This window comes from Schistocerca piceifrons, chromosome X (genome assembly GCF_021461385.2).
Source record: "Schistocerca piceifrons isolate TAMUIC-IGC-003096 chromosome X, iqSchPice1.1, whole genome shotgun sequence".
Classification (NCBI taxonomy): Eukaryota; Metazoa; Arthropoda; class Insecta; order Orthoptera; family Acrididae; genus Schistocerca; species Schistocerca piceifrons.
In genome coordinates, this window is record NC_060149.1 from 739,196,942 (window position 1) to 739,214,941 (window position 18,000).

Here is an 18,000-nt window from a genome sequence, read left to right on the forward strand (position 1 = left end):
TTGTGGTCCGATGAACCCTCTGCCAAGCACTTAAATGTGAATTGCAGAGTAATCATGTAGATGTAGATGTAGATGTAGATGTGGTGTCTCCGTTTTTTCTGACTCTGAGGCGTTAACACGGCGGTGCTGTCGTTCTGGCTCCTCTTGCCGGCTAATAAAATGCCCTTGCTCCTTTGAAACATTGCAACGACATTTTGTGTTTAACACAGAGCACTGGCGCTCAGGCTGAAGATGAAGATTAGTATGCAATCGTTTCCCCTTCTCTCGGAAGCTAATTTCTGACGGTAAAAAATTCTTACAACACCAGGATTCGAACGAGCTACCTCCGCGGGGGTTAACACAACACTGACCTCGCTTCAGCCACTGTTAGCAGGGAGGCTTGCGGTATCTTGAATAGAGCGCGGGTGACGTGTCGCTGTGCGCCGGATCCACGACATACAGCTGGCGGCAGATAGCGGGACTTGATGGCGAGCGATTAGTAGCACTCCGGCCGTGCCAGCGTTGTCCTATCAGCACATGTTACGTGGACTTCTGGAGCAGAGCCGGCGGCTTATCTGCTCACGCTTCTCTTTACGGGCACCTTCAATCGGCGTAGTGTACACGGCATGTTTGTAAAGGTGTTCGCTCTCGTCCTCATCTCTGCGCTGCTCGTTACTTCGCAGGTAAGTTCTCTCGAATAACGTGTCAACATTCCATTTGACCTTTCCGCTGTATCTATGGAGGGTCACGACAGTAGCAGGAAACATATCTTACAGGGTATGAGGTTAAGCGTGATTTTCCTCAGCATTCTAAGCTACAATTGCAGCAAGTACCTATTTTCAGATTGTATCGAACATTCAACGCAAAGGTGAAATGGTAACTAAAATGTTGCTGGTACTGACCAGACAAAAATAACTACTTGCATGATGGACCACCGTGTTGTTGCTGTTGTGCATGCTACTGCTTAAAAGGAACGATTTTTTCCTTAACCATAATTATCCCACCAGTGATTAGTCACAACTGTATACACGTGCTGTTGTTTGGAGCGCACGGTGATTTGTCAGCATGATATATCACGATCTACACATTGGACCCGTAGAACCTTGTATTTTCTGTGTGTTTCGCCCATATAAATAAATAATATAACACAAGGAAGCCCTTATGTTCGCATGATACTTCATTTTCACCACAACTTAAAATCTATCATCTCGATGTCTATTTAAACTGTAGTGAGATAATGATCTACAATGCAAAAAATGTAATTTTGTGAGATTTTCACGTTTGTACGTAAAGGATAATTTGAAGTTTTTGGTTACGAGTTGATAGCCACGACGACTGTTTTATTCGACTATGCTCTAATCGGTACAATAGATGGACGACACACATTCCGCGGCCAGAAAGTTTTTGGAGGCGTATGTGGGCTACGTCCGAATGAAAAAGCTTTCTTCAGTCGTAATAACGTACAAAATATTCATTTATGTGATCACAGTTAAGTGAGAATGTGATACTGATAATAGTAATACTTACCTGGAGTTTTTAAAGCACATCTGCGAGTCTCCAAAGTAAATTATTCCCGAGTGGTCTCAATCAATTTTTAAAGAAATGTTTAGTGAAAATGACTTACAATAACAAGAGGAAGATAATTCTCGTAATAAAGAGAGAGAAACCTATAGTACCCGGTCCGATGACAAGATTAGTGGCGAACCTCCGAAGAGCATCAATCGTATAAATTTTTGGGAGTAATAAATGGATCTGAGCACTATGGGACTTAACATCTATGGCCATCAGTCTTGGGAGTAATACTAACAAGCGATATGAAATGAGAGGAATCCAAAAATCAGTGTTACGAAGGTGAATGGAAGATTTAGATTTGTTGTAAGTTTCCTGGCGAAACGTTGGATGGATGTGTTAAGAACATCACATAAAATACGTTAGAAGTTACGAAGTGGCTTAGTAGCCCTAAATTGAACGAGTTCAGTTGGCCGTTGTAACCCACTCGAAAGTCTTAACAGAGATGCTCACGGAATTTAAAGGTGAATCCTTGGGAGAAACACTACGTTTCACTCGAGAAACTCCGTTGTGTGTAGAGTAGACTACGGAAATTCTACCTCTACAATTGTATAGCTCAAGTAGAAATCTTAAGAATCTTAGAGATTAAGGCTCATCCAAAGGAATGTAGGTAGTCATTTTTCTGTCGTTGAATGTGCGAATGTGATAGGACTCACTATTGGTAAGAAATGTCCTCCGCTTCACACAGCCCAGTTGGTTGTTGAGTATGTACGTAGATGTACATATTCAGTGCAATACTTACGAATAAATCTTAATTACTAATGTCGGAGGGTCGACATATTAATTCCTTCCTAGTGGCTCTTGAAGTATAGTTACTGCAGCACAAGCTGCAGAAGTAATAACTACACAGTCCTCTTACAGTTGACCTTGCCTGTAGCACTGTTGAACTTCTAAATCATAGTGATAACTTTTGGCTGTTTAAAATTGCCCGTCCGGGCATGCAGTGGGAGAGGGGTGGGGGGAACTTTCAAAAAGCTTTCGGATCTTTGTTAAGTGAGATACACCAACATACTGCCCTCCATAATATAGTCCATACTTTATTTAATCTAGTTGTCAGGAAGATAACCTTCAGTTCAAACATGTCGTTCTTCTAGAAATATTAGAGGAAAGCATCAGTGGATATACCGTTGTCCTAGACTCGCTAGGCGCATGCTTTATCGTACGACCTCCTACAATGTTGATCGAATGTAGCAAGGTTGGCGCAAAATGGAGGGAAAGCAAATGCTGCAGTCACAGTGAAAACTTTAAGGAACTTTGGCTGTAAGTACAACACTGAATGTTCCCTAAATTCAGGGTACCACTAAAGCTATATTTAGCAATTTTTTTGCAAATCATTATGAATATTTTAGTTCGTCATAGGATACTTAACCCGTTCGGAGTGTAAATTGTAGATTTACGTCAGAGACCTCGTGAAAACTTGGACAGAATGAGAGTACGTCGCATGTAGAGGATCTCGATATAAGGAAATGTTTCCACAGCTGTTCCTTGTTTGCTTCGGCTGTGCGGCGCTCACACGAGTGCGGCAGTTCAGCTACAGGGAGCTATTTGAGAATACAACTGCACTAGTCATCAATAACAGAGGCTGAAACTTCATGTAGTGTGTCACGGAAGGCATGGTGCATTACAGGTACGAATTCCTAATATGTAAACTGAAGTGTTGGCAGAAGAGCCAACACCGTGTTGCTAGAGGAGGCCGAAATGTACGCTTTTAAGCTCACGCAGATTGGCGTGAGGTCTGGAACATTACAAGGAAATGAGAACTTAGAAAAACGGACGCAGTTGCTGTAATACTTAACTTTAATCCACAATTGTAGAACATCTCTCTTGACTGTACGTAATTTCCATTTTAATATACACTGGTAATGGCGCCTTGTTAGGTCGTAGCAAATGACGTAGCTGAAGGCTATGCTAACTATCGTCTCGGCAAATGAGAGCGTATTTGTCAGTGCAGCATCGCTAGCAAAGTCGGCTGTACAACTGGGGCGAGTGCTAGGACGTCTCACTAGACCTGCCGTGTGGTGGCGCTCGGTCTGCAATCACTGACAGTGGCGACACGCGGGTCCGACGTATACTAATGGACCGCGGCCGATTTAAAGGCTACCACCTAGCAAGTGTGGTGTCTGGCGGTGACATCACATAAACACTAGCTGATACAGCCAGAAACTGTTAGTGAGGGTGCTAGACAAGTACGCTTTGAGAACGACTGTAACCCATTGTTGATACTCCTTTACGTAACTGAGGCCTCTAAGACACACTTGTGACGGCGCTCGACTCGGAAGTAACTGGTTCGAATCTTCATATCAGAAGGATTTTTCAATGTCAATATTTGATCTATGAGTTAAATACAGATGGTGTCGTAACGTTCTTGATCAGACTTTCCAGATACGTCCTGCATTAAATTCTAAACCACTCTGCAGCGCTTGTGGAGTGAACTCCTGAGGTATTTTGCAGGTGATCCGTTCATCAGAGGGGATCTTGAAACGCATTGGTCTTCTCAGTGGCGTTAGTACTGACCAAACGACGTAACGCATTATTTAGCGCACTGAACTCGTATTCGGGTGGATGACGGTTGAAAATCCCGTTCAGCAGTCCAGAATTACATTTTTTGTGATTTCCCTAAATCACTGAAGGCAAATCTGAGACGCACACGGCCGATCTCCTCACTCAATCTGAGCTTGTGCTTCATCTGTGATAATTCGTCGTCGACGGGACATTTAACGCTAATCTTCCTTATTTCGAAAGTAGTAAGCTATGTGCTGGCGCCGGGTTTCACACACGTCTCTTCTGTAATTATCGACACCTACCTACACTAAAGAAAGCCTTTCCGATTTAGGATGCCAAACCCTGGAGGATATCATCTGCAACAGTGTCATTTGCATTTACTATGTTTGGTGCAGTAGCCACAACGTCCACTTTTATGTAGGTGAGGCGTAATGCTGGGTATTAAAAAACTGACAAGTTACTTTATGTGTGTTATTGATTTTACGTAACGTGCGCAGATTTGCAAAATGGCACATGAAATATTGATTCCGTACTGATACGGCAGAAAAAAAACGTCTATGAGTGTCGGTTTTCTGTGTGAGCGAGGTGAGTAGATCATGGATATCTAGATACTACAGTACCTATGAAGAGATAAGCAACACACATGGCAATATGCAGACCAATTTCTCATCGATTCGTAGAAATGTATCCGCTTTTAAATTAGCATTATCAAAGTACAGATACAGATTACCCTGCCATATGTAGAAAATCATATTTTAGAAGTTACTGATCATAACAACGCCAACAGTACAACACGACCAGAGCGTGAAACAGATACCAGTCAGATAACAGTTTTTCGAATGTTTTTGCGCCATCATATATACCATCGTTATATCCAGGTGTCATCCGGTAGAAAATCTGTAGATAGCACATTCGCATATTATTCCATCATGATTGTTTGTGAGCAAAGAATGGTACCCATTTTTGTGGACAAACAACTTTCTGTACTGGTAATTGAAAAATTACCACAAACGGCGATGTTTCGCCAGTGCACGGGCACGACTATCTGAGAAAATCATTAGGCATGCCACAGAATGCGCTAGCTAGTATGTTCCAAAACGCCACACATAAGAAGGGGATTTTTCCGGGGGTCATATCTCGGGTTCTATTGATGACAGAGAGGGAAGGTCAAGTGCTTTAGATAGCCTCTGGGCTAGGGACAATTTGTATACACAACGGAAAGATCATCTTACTGTAACTATCCTACAGTACACGGTTGACTTTTGAATATTACATACTACCTTCAGCTTAGGCAAATAGTACAACTGGTTGGTTCTTTTTGCATTAGATGTGATCTATAGTGTGCCTTAAGGGGCTTATCGAAGTACCATTTAGTTCATGGGCGGTTCTTGGCAAAACCCGAACTACATGGTTTTTGGGTACCAAAAACGAGCCGTGGATTCGAAGACGGCGACGCACAGCAACTGACTGAATTTTTACGATATATTCTCACTATACTGATAGCGAACAAACTTGAAAATTTACTTGATAGCCCAGTCAACGAAGACCAAAAAAGATCAAATAGGGGAAAGCCTCGCGTAGTGGCAAATTTTTGTACATTGGTGGGAGGGTGTGTCATAAAGAACGCACTAAAAATACCGACCGGTGGGGTGTGAGCATAACGTGGGAGGGGGCGGGGGTATTTAAAGGTTATTTTTTTATGTTTTTCTTTAGTAATTAGAAAATCGCGGCTTCTAGAGAAAATGTTTTCCAGTACTGACTTAAGGATGGCATTTGACACCGTCCCGCACGGTCGTTTAGTGAGAAAAATACGCTAAAAAAACGAAGGATTTATCAGAGTGGATGGGACGGAAATTGGTAGACGTGATTTACATGTGCAGACAAACAAACTATTACTATTTCAGAAAAATTGGATGATTTATTCAGGAGAAAGAGCTTCACAAACTGAGCAAGTCAATAACGCGTTGGTACACCTCTGACCCTTACGAAAGCTGGTTAATTGACATGGTTGCTGGACGTCCTACTGTGGCAGTGTGACAGGAGACAGTGGCAGTTAAATGTTGCGCTGAATTAGTGAGTAAGAATGGGCAAATGGGAGTGGATGAGTCTGAGTGATTTAAGAGTGCAGCGATGGGCTAGTGGATGTGAGCGAGTTAACAGTTTGGGGAGATGGTGGGAGTATCTCCTGTCTCACAGCTAGCCTCCTTCGTTCTGTCCTACTACTACACTCTGTCACTATTTCCCTCTTGGTCTTTCTTACTGCTTCTATCTCATTCATTCCTTCCCACTGCTTCTGTCTCTTGTTAGTGTCACTACCTCTCTTCCTCGTTCTCATTGTCGTAGACTCCATCTCTCATTATCACTAGCTCTCATCCTACTCTACTTTCTCATTCTCGTTATTCCTCTCCCATTAGCACTTCTTCCCTCCCTCTTTTTCCAGCACTGTTCTGTCACGGTGAGCTATGTTCCACTGCCATTGTCGCCTTCGCTCTTCCTATGCCGCAACCACTGCCTACTATCTTCCAGTGTTTATTACTTTTCCTTCTCTTTCCCACTGCCACTGCCTTCTTCTCTCTCAGCATAAAAAGCGCTAAATACCAAAATTTTAGGGAAAATTTTTAAAGGTGCTAAGGACGGTAGAATGAGGCCGCTGATACCCCATTTTCAGTCGGTCTTTTAAAATAGGTGCATCAAGAATTTTTGGGCTCCGATAGGAACATTTTTCCTCTGGTGAAAATATTGCACAAAAAGTATGGAGTAGGGCGATGACTCGTATTCTAAACAGTCGGGATTTTCCTTGAGATGTATTTTCTTGATAGCTGTCTTTGGGATTCTACCATTTTTCGCAAACTCTTCAAATTGGGGTTAGCAATCTCTGTATTGTTCAGTGTCTGTATAGTGTAATGCAATGGCCTTCAGCCATTCACGCATGTATGTCTGAAGGAACACACTGCCGACGGTCTACAGTCATACTAAATTGAAGAAATTTAATCGCAAATTGCTAAAACGATTCTACACTAGCTGTACAAATGATTAGCGACAGATGAAAAACTGTACCAGAGCGGAACTAGAGCCCGGATTCTCCCTTTAACGCGAGTTGTCAACTTAACCACTTTGGCTATCTATGCTCGCTTCCGAGACTGACGCAAAGTTGCGTTTGCCGCTGTGTCTATGTACCATACTGGCATGTATTCTGGTGATTCCCGCACGGGGAGAAACATTGTTACTCTCGTCGTTTTGCCTTGCCGTAGTCTGAAATACAGGTTGATAATGTCTGTATTGAAGTTAAAATCTTCTGGGTTATTGGGCCACGTCATGTTTCTTCTAAAATGATGGACGTTTCGACCCCTCTGCTGGGATCTTCCTTAGAATCTTCTGGTGTCCACCACTACTAGAACAGCTAGTGTTCTAGCAATAGCGGACACCAGAAGATCCTGAGGAAAATCCCAGCAGAGGGGTTGAAACGTCGTTCATTTTAGACGAAACATGACGCGGCCTGATAACCCAGAAGATTTTAACTTCAGTGACAACGGCCACGAAAGCCTGTAGACTTACATCATGTCTGTATAGTTCAATGTCTGTATAGTCTAAAGTAACGTCCTTCAGACGTAAAATATGGGTCGCTCTGCGAAGCGAGCACGGATAGCCAAAGTGTTTTAGGCGACCGCTCGCATTAAGCGCGAGATCCGGGTCTCACTCCATCTCCAACACAGATATCCATCTGTCGCTAATCATTTGTACAGCTGGTGTATAATAATATTTGCAGTTTGGGAATACATTTCGTTATTAAAATTCAGTTACAGATTCTGCAGAAGAGATATCGCACAGGAGTTTTTTTGTTGAATAACACCTATAGCGCGAAGCGAAACCGCAAGAGCTGTATGATGAACACATTCAATCACAGATGATAAAATGATGATACAAATCGTCGTGGAATAACAGTTACGTTATGTATGATTCATTTTTGCGGTTTAGGATTTCGTAACAGCAATTTTGTCAAACATTTCTATGTTCTTAATTGTACGTAGCTAGATAACAGAAATAATACACATATTTTACCGACGCACTCATCGACACATCAGCAGAGAAGTCAGTAGGACGAATCTTTTTTCTTTATGCTCAAGGTTTACCTATTATGGAGTTGGTGACAGAGACATACACATATTAACACAGCATGTTACCCTAATGAGCGGAGCCATTGACTGTGCTACCTGTTTCTTAAATAGAAAAAATACATTATGAAGAATAGGAACGTTGGAGGTGTGTGCTTGGGAGAAAACCCATTCATGTAACACCTACAGGTCATATGTAGATCTGAATGATGGATCACTACACTTCCCCGGTTTTTTAGCCTACGATTTAAAGTACATAACGCATCCTGAGATTTCGTGTGATTGGTTGAATATGCAAAGACAACTGCAGTGGATTTAAATAGTGCTCTTTAGTCCAAAGCAAATTTTAAATTTATTTGCACATAAAGTACGTTTAGTTCTATTTTCGTTTCTTTATGTTGCTTCATGTAGGCTATGCCGTGTTTGCAGTTAAATTAAGTTAGACGGATACATGAGTTTTGGAAGCAGCCATACGACATGAATCAATGCAAATGTTTGCTCCTGTGAACTGTACTTAATGTAATGAGTTTCTGCGTGATTAAATCTTTGTCTCATGCTTCCTTTCAGGATGTGGAAACTGAATCTGAAGAAGGAGAGCCGGCAAAAAATAAGATATCAAAAGAGGTTATACTGCAGAAGATAAATGAAGAGAAACGTTTCTTGATCGATAACTTTGAACATGTGCGCGCCATGACGGAGAGCTTCGTGGAGCAGATGAAAGAGTCCGTTCAAGTCTCGTTGCTGAAGGAACTTAATCAACTGGTAAGCAACAGACCTTCTGCAAGGCTTATGAAACTGATAAATAAGTCACTCTCATTCTAGAATATACAGGGTGATTCAAAAAGAATACCACAACTTTAAAAATGTGTATTTAATGAAAGAAACATAATATAACCTTCTGTTATACATCATTACAAAGAGTATTTAAAAAGATTTTTTTTCACTCAAAAACAAGTTCAGAGATGTTCAATATGGCCCCCTCCAGACACTCGAGCAATATCAACCCGATACTCCAACTCGTTCCACACTCTCTGTAGCATATCAGGCGTAACAGTTTGGATAGCTGATGATATTTCTCGTTTCAAATCATCAATGGTGGCTGGGAGAGGTGGCCGAAACACCATTTCCTTAACATACCCCCATAAGAAAAAATCGCAGGGGGTAAGATCAGGGCTTCTTGGAGGCCAGTGATGAAGTGCTCTGTCACGGGATGCCTGCCTTGAACCGATTTCAGACGATAAGGTTTCATAACTAACCTTTTTCGTAGGACTCTCCATACAGTTGATTGTGGAATTTGCAGCTCTCTGCTAGCTCTGCGAGTCGATTTTCCTGGGCTGCGAACAAATGCTTGCTGGATGCGTGCTACATTTTCATCACTCGTTCTCGGCCGTCCAGAACTTTTCCCTTTGCACAAACACCCATTCTCTGTAAACTGTTTATACCAACGTTTAATACACCACCTATCAGGAGGTTTAACACCATACTTCGTTCGAAATGCACGCTGAACAACTGTCGTCGATTCACGTCTGCCGTACTCAATAACACAAAAAGCTTTCTGTTGAGCGGTCGCCATCTTAGCATCAACTGACGCTGACGCCTAGTCAGCAGCGCCTCAAGCGAACAAATGTACAACTAAATGAAACTTTATAGCTCCCTTAATTCGCCGACAGATAGTGCTTAGCTCTTCCTTTTGTCGTTGCAGAGTTTTAAAGTCCTAAAGTTGTGGTATTCTTTTTGAATCACCCTGTACTTCTCGTCTTTCAAATTAAGTCACTATGTGACAAATTGTGGCACATCTCCTCGCTAATGGGAGTATCTTTGGAGAAACGCCAATTTCTTCAAATGCTGTGTACGTCGGATATCCATCGTAAGAATAATATATTCCATTTTTTGTGTTTGTATAGTTTTTCACATCATGCTTTTGTGATGTGTCGGTGGAGTCAGTGCACGACTATTCGTGGGGTCTCCCACACCATGTAAAATGTCAACTATAGCTGATTTCTAATTTCGTTTTAATCTTACGTTGGTGCGATAGTCTGACACAGCTAAAACGTGTCACAACATAAGTAAAGATTTGGATAATGCACTATCAAGCCCTATTTGAGTACCTCGTTCTACGTGAATAGACAACAACTTTGGGGCAGCCGTGGGACGGATCACTCTGTGTTTGCATTGTTCCACAATAAGTAGCTACGTTGACGGCTTAATCTATGGTATTAACGATTCTTGTTTCACACGCAAAATTAGTTACACAACATAGTCTCCCATCATTTATGGTGTCCTTCTAAATAATTGTCATACATTTATCAACCAGTAATGGGGTTCGAATACCAATAGCTGAAGGAATTCTTTGCCTCTGAAACGCTTATGGCAACACATTTTACCCTCCTACATCATATACTATTTTAGTTCCATAAATACCTGAAACACAAAAAGCAGTACAACGCTAGAGGACAGTATCGATTTGTAGAATGACCTGCAGAGGATTGATGAATGGCTGTTGACCTTGATCATCAGTAAATGTAACATATTGCACATAGACAGGAAAAGAAAGCTACTGATGTACAACTACACTGTTGATGAGAAACTGCTGAAAATAGTATCTACCGTAAAATATCTCGGAATAACTATCCAGAGCGATCTTAATTGGAGTGGCCACATGAAACTAATGTTATGAAAAGCAGATGCCAGACGAAGATTCATAGGAGGAACCTTAAGGAAATGTAACACATCCACGAAAGAAATGTCTTACAAGGTACTTGTTGGACCCATTCTTGAGTATCTTTCATCAATATGGGACCCTTACCAGGTATGACTGATAGAAGAGATAGAGAAGATCCAAAGAATAGTGGCGAGTTTCGTCACGGGATAGTTTAATCGGCGCGAGAGCGTTGCAATGGTGCTCAACTTCAATGGGAGACGCTACGAGAGGTGCGTTATGCATCACGAAGAGGTTTATTATTGAAATTTCCAGAGAGTACTTTTCAGGGAACAGTCGGACAACATATAACTTCCTCCAACATGCATCTCGCAAAATGACCGCGACAAGAAAATTCGAGAAATTAAAGGTAATACACATGTTTACCGACAAGCATTTTTCCGACGCACCATTCTCGAGTGGAACAGGGAATGGGTATCAGTTAGTGGTACCCTTCACCACACACCATCAGTTGGCTTGCGGAGTATGAATGTGTTTGATTTGTTCACTGGCTTGGATTATTCTCCGAATAGCTACTGCAACCTAAATCCATTTTAAACCCTTTACTGTATTCATCACTTGGCCTCCCTCTACAATTTTACACCATTCTCTCTCTCTCTCTCTCTCTGTTATTTTCTTCCTCATTTCGATTCAGTACCACATTTCAAAAGGTTCTGTTCTCTTCTTGTCTGACCTGCTTATCGCCCACGTTTCACTTCGGTACATGCCAACACAAATTCTGCTTCAGAAATGCTTTTCGTACTATAGTCAGTCTGCATTTTATATCTTCTCTACCTCGTCCATCATGAATTATTTTGCTGTCCATATAGTAAATCTCATCTGTTACCTCATCTCAATTCCTAATATAATTTCTCCAGCATCGCCTGACTAAATTTGATTATATTCCACTGGCCTTGTTTTACTTTTGTTATTTGTCTTACAACCTCTCTTCAAGACATCCATTCCATACAGCTGCTCTTCCAAGCCTCTTGCTCTTCTGAGACAATTACAGTATCATCGCAAACTTGAAAGTTTTTTTCTTCTCCCTGAACTTCCATCCCCTCTCCATATTCCTCTTTGGTTTCTTTCAGTGTTTGCTGAAGGTACAGATTGAATAACTTTGTGGATGGGCTACAACACTGCCTCACTCCCTTCTCAATCACTACTATCTTTCCATATCCTCAGACTCTCATAACTGCAGTCTGGTTTCCGTACAACTTGTAAAGATAACCCTTCGCTCCGAATACTTGACCTCTGCTACCGCCAGAATTTCGGGAAGTGTATTCTAGTCAACACTGTCAAAACCATTCTCTAAATGTACAAATTTTGTAAACGTAAATTTTCTTTCTTCACTCTATCTTCTAGGATAAACCTTAGGTTCAGCATTGCCTCGGATGTTCCTACATTACTCCGGAACCCAAACTGATCTTCCCCGAGATCGGCCTCCATCTGTTTTTCCATTCTTATTTAAATAATCTACATTTATACACATACTCCGCATAGCATTGTATTTACATGGCGCACGATACCTTGTGCCGTCCTGTTCTACTCGCAAATGGTGCTGGGTAAAAACGATTGTATGTATGTCTCCGTACGAGTCCTAAGTGCCTGCTGCTGCGGTCGAGCGGTTCTAGGCGCTTCAGTCCGAAACCGCGCTGCTGCTACAGTCGCAGGTTCGAAACCTGCCTCGGGAATGGATGTGTGTGATGTCCTTAGGTTAGTTAGGTTTAAGTAGTTCTAAGTCTTGGGGACTGATGACTTCAGATGTTAAGTACCATAGTGCTTGGAGCCGTTTGAACCATTGAGTCCTGATTTCTCTTAATTTGTCTTCACAGTCCCTAGGCAAAGTGTACGTTGGTGGCAGTAGAATCATTCTACAGTCAGCTGCAAATGCCTGTTCTCTAAATTTTCTCAAAAGTGTTTCACGAATAGAATTCTTGATTTCTGAGGTATTTCATCTGTCTCACGTATCTTGCACACCAGGTGGAATAGCTGAGGGTTTTCCATGGACATGAAACTCTTCTCGCTTTCTATAATATTACCTTCAAGTTAATTTCCTCAGTATAGCCTCCACTTTTCAGCTCTTCCTTCTTCCCTAAGTACTGATTTTTCCATCTGATCTCTTGACATTCATACAGCTGCTTCCCATTTCTCCAAAGGCTGGTTGGTTGGTTGATTTGGGGGAAGGGACCAAACAGGATGGGGAAGGAAATCGACCGTGCCCATTCAAAGGAACCATCACGGCATTTACCTGAATCTCCAAAGGTCTGCCTAATAATTCTACAGGCGGTATCTATCTTCCCCCTAGTTATATATGCTTCTATAGCCTCGCTTGTCCTCGAAACATTGGTGCTTAGCTATTTTGCACTTTGTCAGTCTCATTTTTTTGAAGTCTGTAATACTGTTCACCTGCTTCATTTACCACATTTTTATATTTTCTTCTGTTATCAATGAAATTCAACATCTCCTCTGATTCTGTGATCTCCAAGGATTTCTATTAGGTCTTGTCATTTTACTTATATGATCCTCTGCCTCCTTCAGTATTTTATCTCTCAAGGCCACCAATCCAGCTTCTATTGTATTTCTTTCCACTGCTTCAGACAATCCTCTTTGGATTTGTTATGCCTCTGTGGCATTCTCAACAGCTTCTGGTTGTTTCAGTTTATCTAGCCCCCATCTTCTTAATAATGTTCTGTATGTAAAACCAAAACAACAAAAATTGTGAGAAGTCGAGCATTCCGGATAGTTAGCCCACAGGACTCTCATACGAGTGGATGATGGATCAGATCTCACTCTGCGCATACAGTTTCGGTTTTTCCGAGGCATGGCGAAATCATCAGGTAAAGCAAATACCGAGATGGTTTCTTAGAAACGACACTGTCGATTTCCGTCCCCATCGCTTCCAAAGTTCGTCTTCGTCCTCTGTCTCTAAAAATCTTGTCGGGACGCTGCTCTCCCAATCCTCCCTCCTACTCTTGTGCAAACAGTTTTCAGCTACGAATTTATGATATGTAATAACCAGGGAATATTCACCCATTTCTGTGAAATACGTTTCTTTGCATTTCTACCCAAACAGGTTTGTTTTTCTGTGCCTCCATCACTGGTTCTTGGCTTTATCACGGCCAAAATTTTGCATGAAATGCTGGGTTTGAAGCTGCGAAGAGTTCCAGACGGCAGGATTCTAGCTGGACCCTTCTGCAGTATATATTATTAAGGGAAGCCATAATTGTTGTACTTCGTCTTTAATGGTATCGCCATCGTCGGTACGTAAAGCACCCACCGTCACATCAAACCACTTATCGATTTGTCATGAGAGCAAAGTTGCCATCAATATGGCATATTAATGACATTTCGTGGAAGGACAGTATAAGATTATGCAGAAATGGACTGGTCGGTGGAAAGCAGAACTATTAAGAAAAAATTGAAAGTATTTGTGAATGAAATAGGTGGTGCGAGATTGATCAGTGAGATTATTCAGTTAATTAAAGAAATAAAGTGAGACATAATTTCCTTGATAAAAAAATGAATTGTATTCTGATCCATGAGAAAAAGCAGTAAGCTTTGAGAATATATAAAAACAAATGCTTAGCCAAAGCGAGCTGCATTTTCCAAAAGCCGGGAAAAACTGAGCCTGAAGTGGATATTACGAGGAGGATGAGCAAATGACACACTCGGTGTAATATATACTTTTGAGTCATGAACAGACTGTATATGAAAGAACATGTCAAAGGCACAGTCTGTACTTGGCCGAATAATTTGTGGATAATGAACTCGGCAAATACGCTCCAAAGTGAACTGATAGTGAGAGAAAAATAGCTCTTTATATGGAGACTATCACTCAAGCTCCTATAATGGACTAATCATTGTTATGAACTTTTACATCTTCATAACTTTTAACATTGCAGCGCGTCACCAATCGTGAATAAACAGGTAAGCTGAAACAGTCCGCGGCCCACCGAACGTTGGCTGGGGTGAGGAAACACGCTTGTGACGTTTGAGCCATGTACAGCTATTGACATGGTACACACGTACCGTTACTTTACGTTTTATTAGAGTCTTTTGCCCTTTTGGGCGTTCTATATTAATGTTGGACCATGACTCTTTAGGCAGTTTGTAGTTTTAGTGTGTTCCGAAGAAGGCGTTGTTATCCGCGCCGAAACCTCGGTCAACCTAGGCTTTCAGTTTGCAGTCAAGGCGGATTCTTTATAATCATTAATTTTATATCTTCGGTGTTATCTGAAATTCGTACTGATGGGATGAAGTACGTACATCATGATGGGTTTCATAGCGTGATGTTGCATGGTCGTTTCGTAAGTAACTGTTATTAGAAAATTCGCTTATTTTAATTACTATAATAACCCTGTTTTAGTTACCTGATCGGTATTCTGCAAAATTTATGAAAGCCACGAAGAATGTTACTGTTACTGTCCAGACGGGTAATCGAAACGCAGTGGTCTCGATTGTAAGATTTATTGCTGCACAGAATATTTCACTGCTCTGGTAGGAATAGGTAAGCAAAAGAAAATTTAAAACTCAATCATTGCTTTATTTCTTACACGACTCCCATCTCTTTTGAAGAGGTAGACCGTAAAGTGCTGACTTCAGTTCTTATGTTTTCTTCTTGTCACTTCCACAGTCAATAAATAAAACGAGTTTCTTTGTCCCTACATTCCTTTTAGAGATGAGGATATAACAAAGTGAAACACAATATTATTGAGGGGCTATAGTATCACGAGTGTAAACCTCAACACTCTAACATTATCCATCTTGAAGATTAGAGGAGCGGTTGTGAAGATAATGATCAACATTATTTAGCATACAACACACAAATGTGGGAAATGTAATTGAAAGCCATGCGTTTAGAGTGTCAAGCTCCCATTATCTGGCTGCATGCCGTCAAATTTTCATGCATACGTACTTAAATAGCACCAATTAGTCATACAATAAAAACACAATAAAAGTATTTGGATATAAATTCCACGTCTTACTTTAAAATCAGCAACACCTGACTCTCTTAGTTTTGTAAACAGAAACCTGCTTTTCTTGCTGCAATGTATTTTATTTATTCCAGACGCGTTTCGCCTTTTACTTTAACGTATCTTCAGTGGAATCTAGAATGATACAGTTTTGTATCGACATGCGATATTTATGGATTATTATTCATGTCTCATTTTTGAAAAGTAATAAGTGATTTCTTATAGTTTTCCGCGTTTTTAGTTGGCATCTGCGTTTCCTCTTATCTGGTCAGACGCTGGAGGTCGCACTGTAACTTCACTTACGAAACATAAGCAGGTTCTCACGTTATGAACATTTTTCTTCACAATTTTCGTATTGTTTGTCCTCATTGCTGTGGAGCACTATTAGTCTTCTGTCTATAGTTGTAGATATTTTACCAAAAACTATGATTTAAGGTCGTAATTACTGTGTGCTTATTTTGTGACTCATCCCGTTTGGTTTGTAAACATACGTTTACAACCTAACGAAATATATTCTGAAAACTAACGTCTATTCATTTCTTTTTTGTTCTCTCTCTCTCTCTCTCTCTCTCTCTCTCTCTCTGTCTGTGTTATATATATATATATATATATGCATGTATGCACACACACACACACACACACACACACACACACACACACACACACGCGCACACATATGTGTGTGTGTGTGTGTGTGTGTGTGTGTGTGTGTGTGTGTGAATATGAATGTACTATCTGTCAGAGAGGGGTTGAAAGTTTTGGTGTTCAGCTGATTTGAGATTTGGCTTGAACGTTTTGTCGGGGATTTATGGACAAGTGACTGGAAAGAGGTTGGGTGGTATTCTTATTACGATAATAGGCCTCTGTTGGAGTGTCACTTAATTATTTTATCTATTATTGCAAACAATGTCATGTGTACTTCATAATTAAACAGGGTTTTCTTTTCTGTTTTGGTTTTCTGCATGTGGCGGTTTTCTTACAAGGTTGGGATGTTTTTTTTAATTGTTGATTCTAATTATTTTCATGTCTTCTCTTTGGCGGCTAGTTTTTGATTGTGTTATTCTAGATGTTCTACAACTGAGGGGTGGTCTGTCCCACCCTTCCAGACGTTCATGTGTTCTCTGTATTTGACATCAAATGTGCTGCCTGTTTGTATTTTGTATCTGCCATCACAGATGTTACACTGTAATTGATGTGTACATGTTTTCTGGTATACATCTATCTCTTTTGTCAGTTTTGGGATGTATTTTCGAATAGAACTATCTGTTTGCATGCTATGTTTAGGCCTTCTATTTTGAAAATGTTGGTGTTTTTATGTGTGAGTTGGTGTATGCATGTCATTGTGTACCTTCTTATGTTTTCTCTTATATTTTCCTGATTATTCGGTGTAGTTGGTACGGTATTGAGTGTTTGTGATTGTGTTTGGTCCTGTTGTATTGTTGACTGTGGTTTTTTGTTATATGCTTTTATTGTATTTTTAATTGAGTTGTTTACATTTATAACCATTGTTTTTGGTTATTTGCATTATTATGTCATGTTCTTTTTGGTAGTTTTCTTTGTTGAGTGTCACTGTGTTGAGTGTACGGAGCATGTGTCGAAGTGCTACTTGCTTTTGTAAGTGTGGGTGGTTTGATGATTGGGGAATGAGAATGTCAGTCATTGCGAGTTTACAGTAAATTTCAAATGTATGTTTATTGTTTCGTTCTTTGATTGTTATATCCAGAAAGTTAATTTCGATATTATGTTCTCTTTCGATTATGAATTTTTCATTTTTATGCATTTTGTTGCTGTCAGTATGTAATTTTTCTGTTTTTGTGGTTTGTGGTTCATCTATTAAGCAGAGGATGTCATACATACACCTGAATCAATATAATATGTTGTATTCTTTTGCTACTGTTTTTTTTGAAAATGATCTGTTTAATGTGGTTCATAAAAATATTTGCTAAGGCTCCTAAAACTGCGGAACCCACTGGTAATCCATCTTTTTGTAAATCAAATTCATTATTGAATTGGAAGTAATTTTGTTCTGTTATGAGCTATATTAATATGAGCATTTCATTAATCTGTTCATTGAGTTGACTATGTGTTTACAGGTTTTTGTCTACGATGTCTATTGTTTCTGGTACTGGTATGTTGGAATACATGCTTTCTACATCAGATGACG

At 40.5% G+C, this 18,000-nt stretch overlaps 1 protein-coding gene across 1 annotated transcript in view; it reads left to right on the top strand.

The window, feature by feature from the left end:
• The first annotated feature begins 452 nt into the window (after window positions 1-452).
• LOC124723102 overlaps window positions 453-18,000 on the top strand; it is a 52,792-nt gene continuing 35,244 nt past the window's right edge. Inside the window, exons 1-2 of the mRNA XM_047248278.1 lie at window positions 453-662; window positions 8,730-8,924. Of these exons, the coding sequence (XP_047104234.1) occupies window positions 606-662; window positions 8,730-8,924 (252 nt within the window). The 5' untranslated portion in view covers window positions 453-605. The remainder of the gene's footprint in view (window positions 663-8,729; window positions 8,925-18,000) is intronic.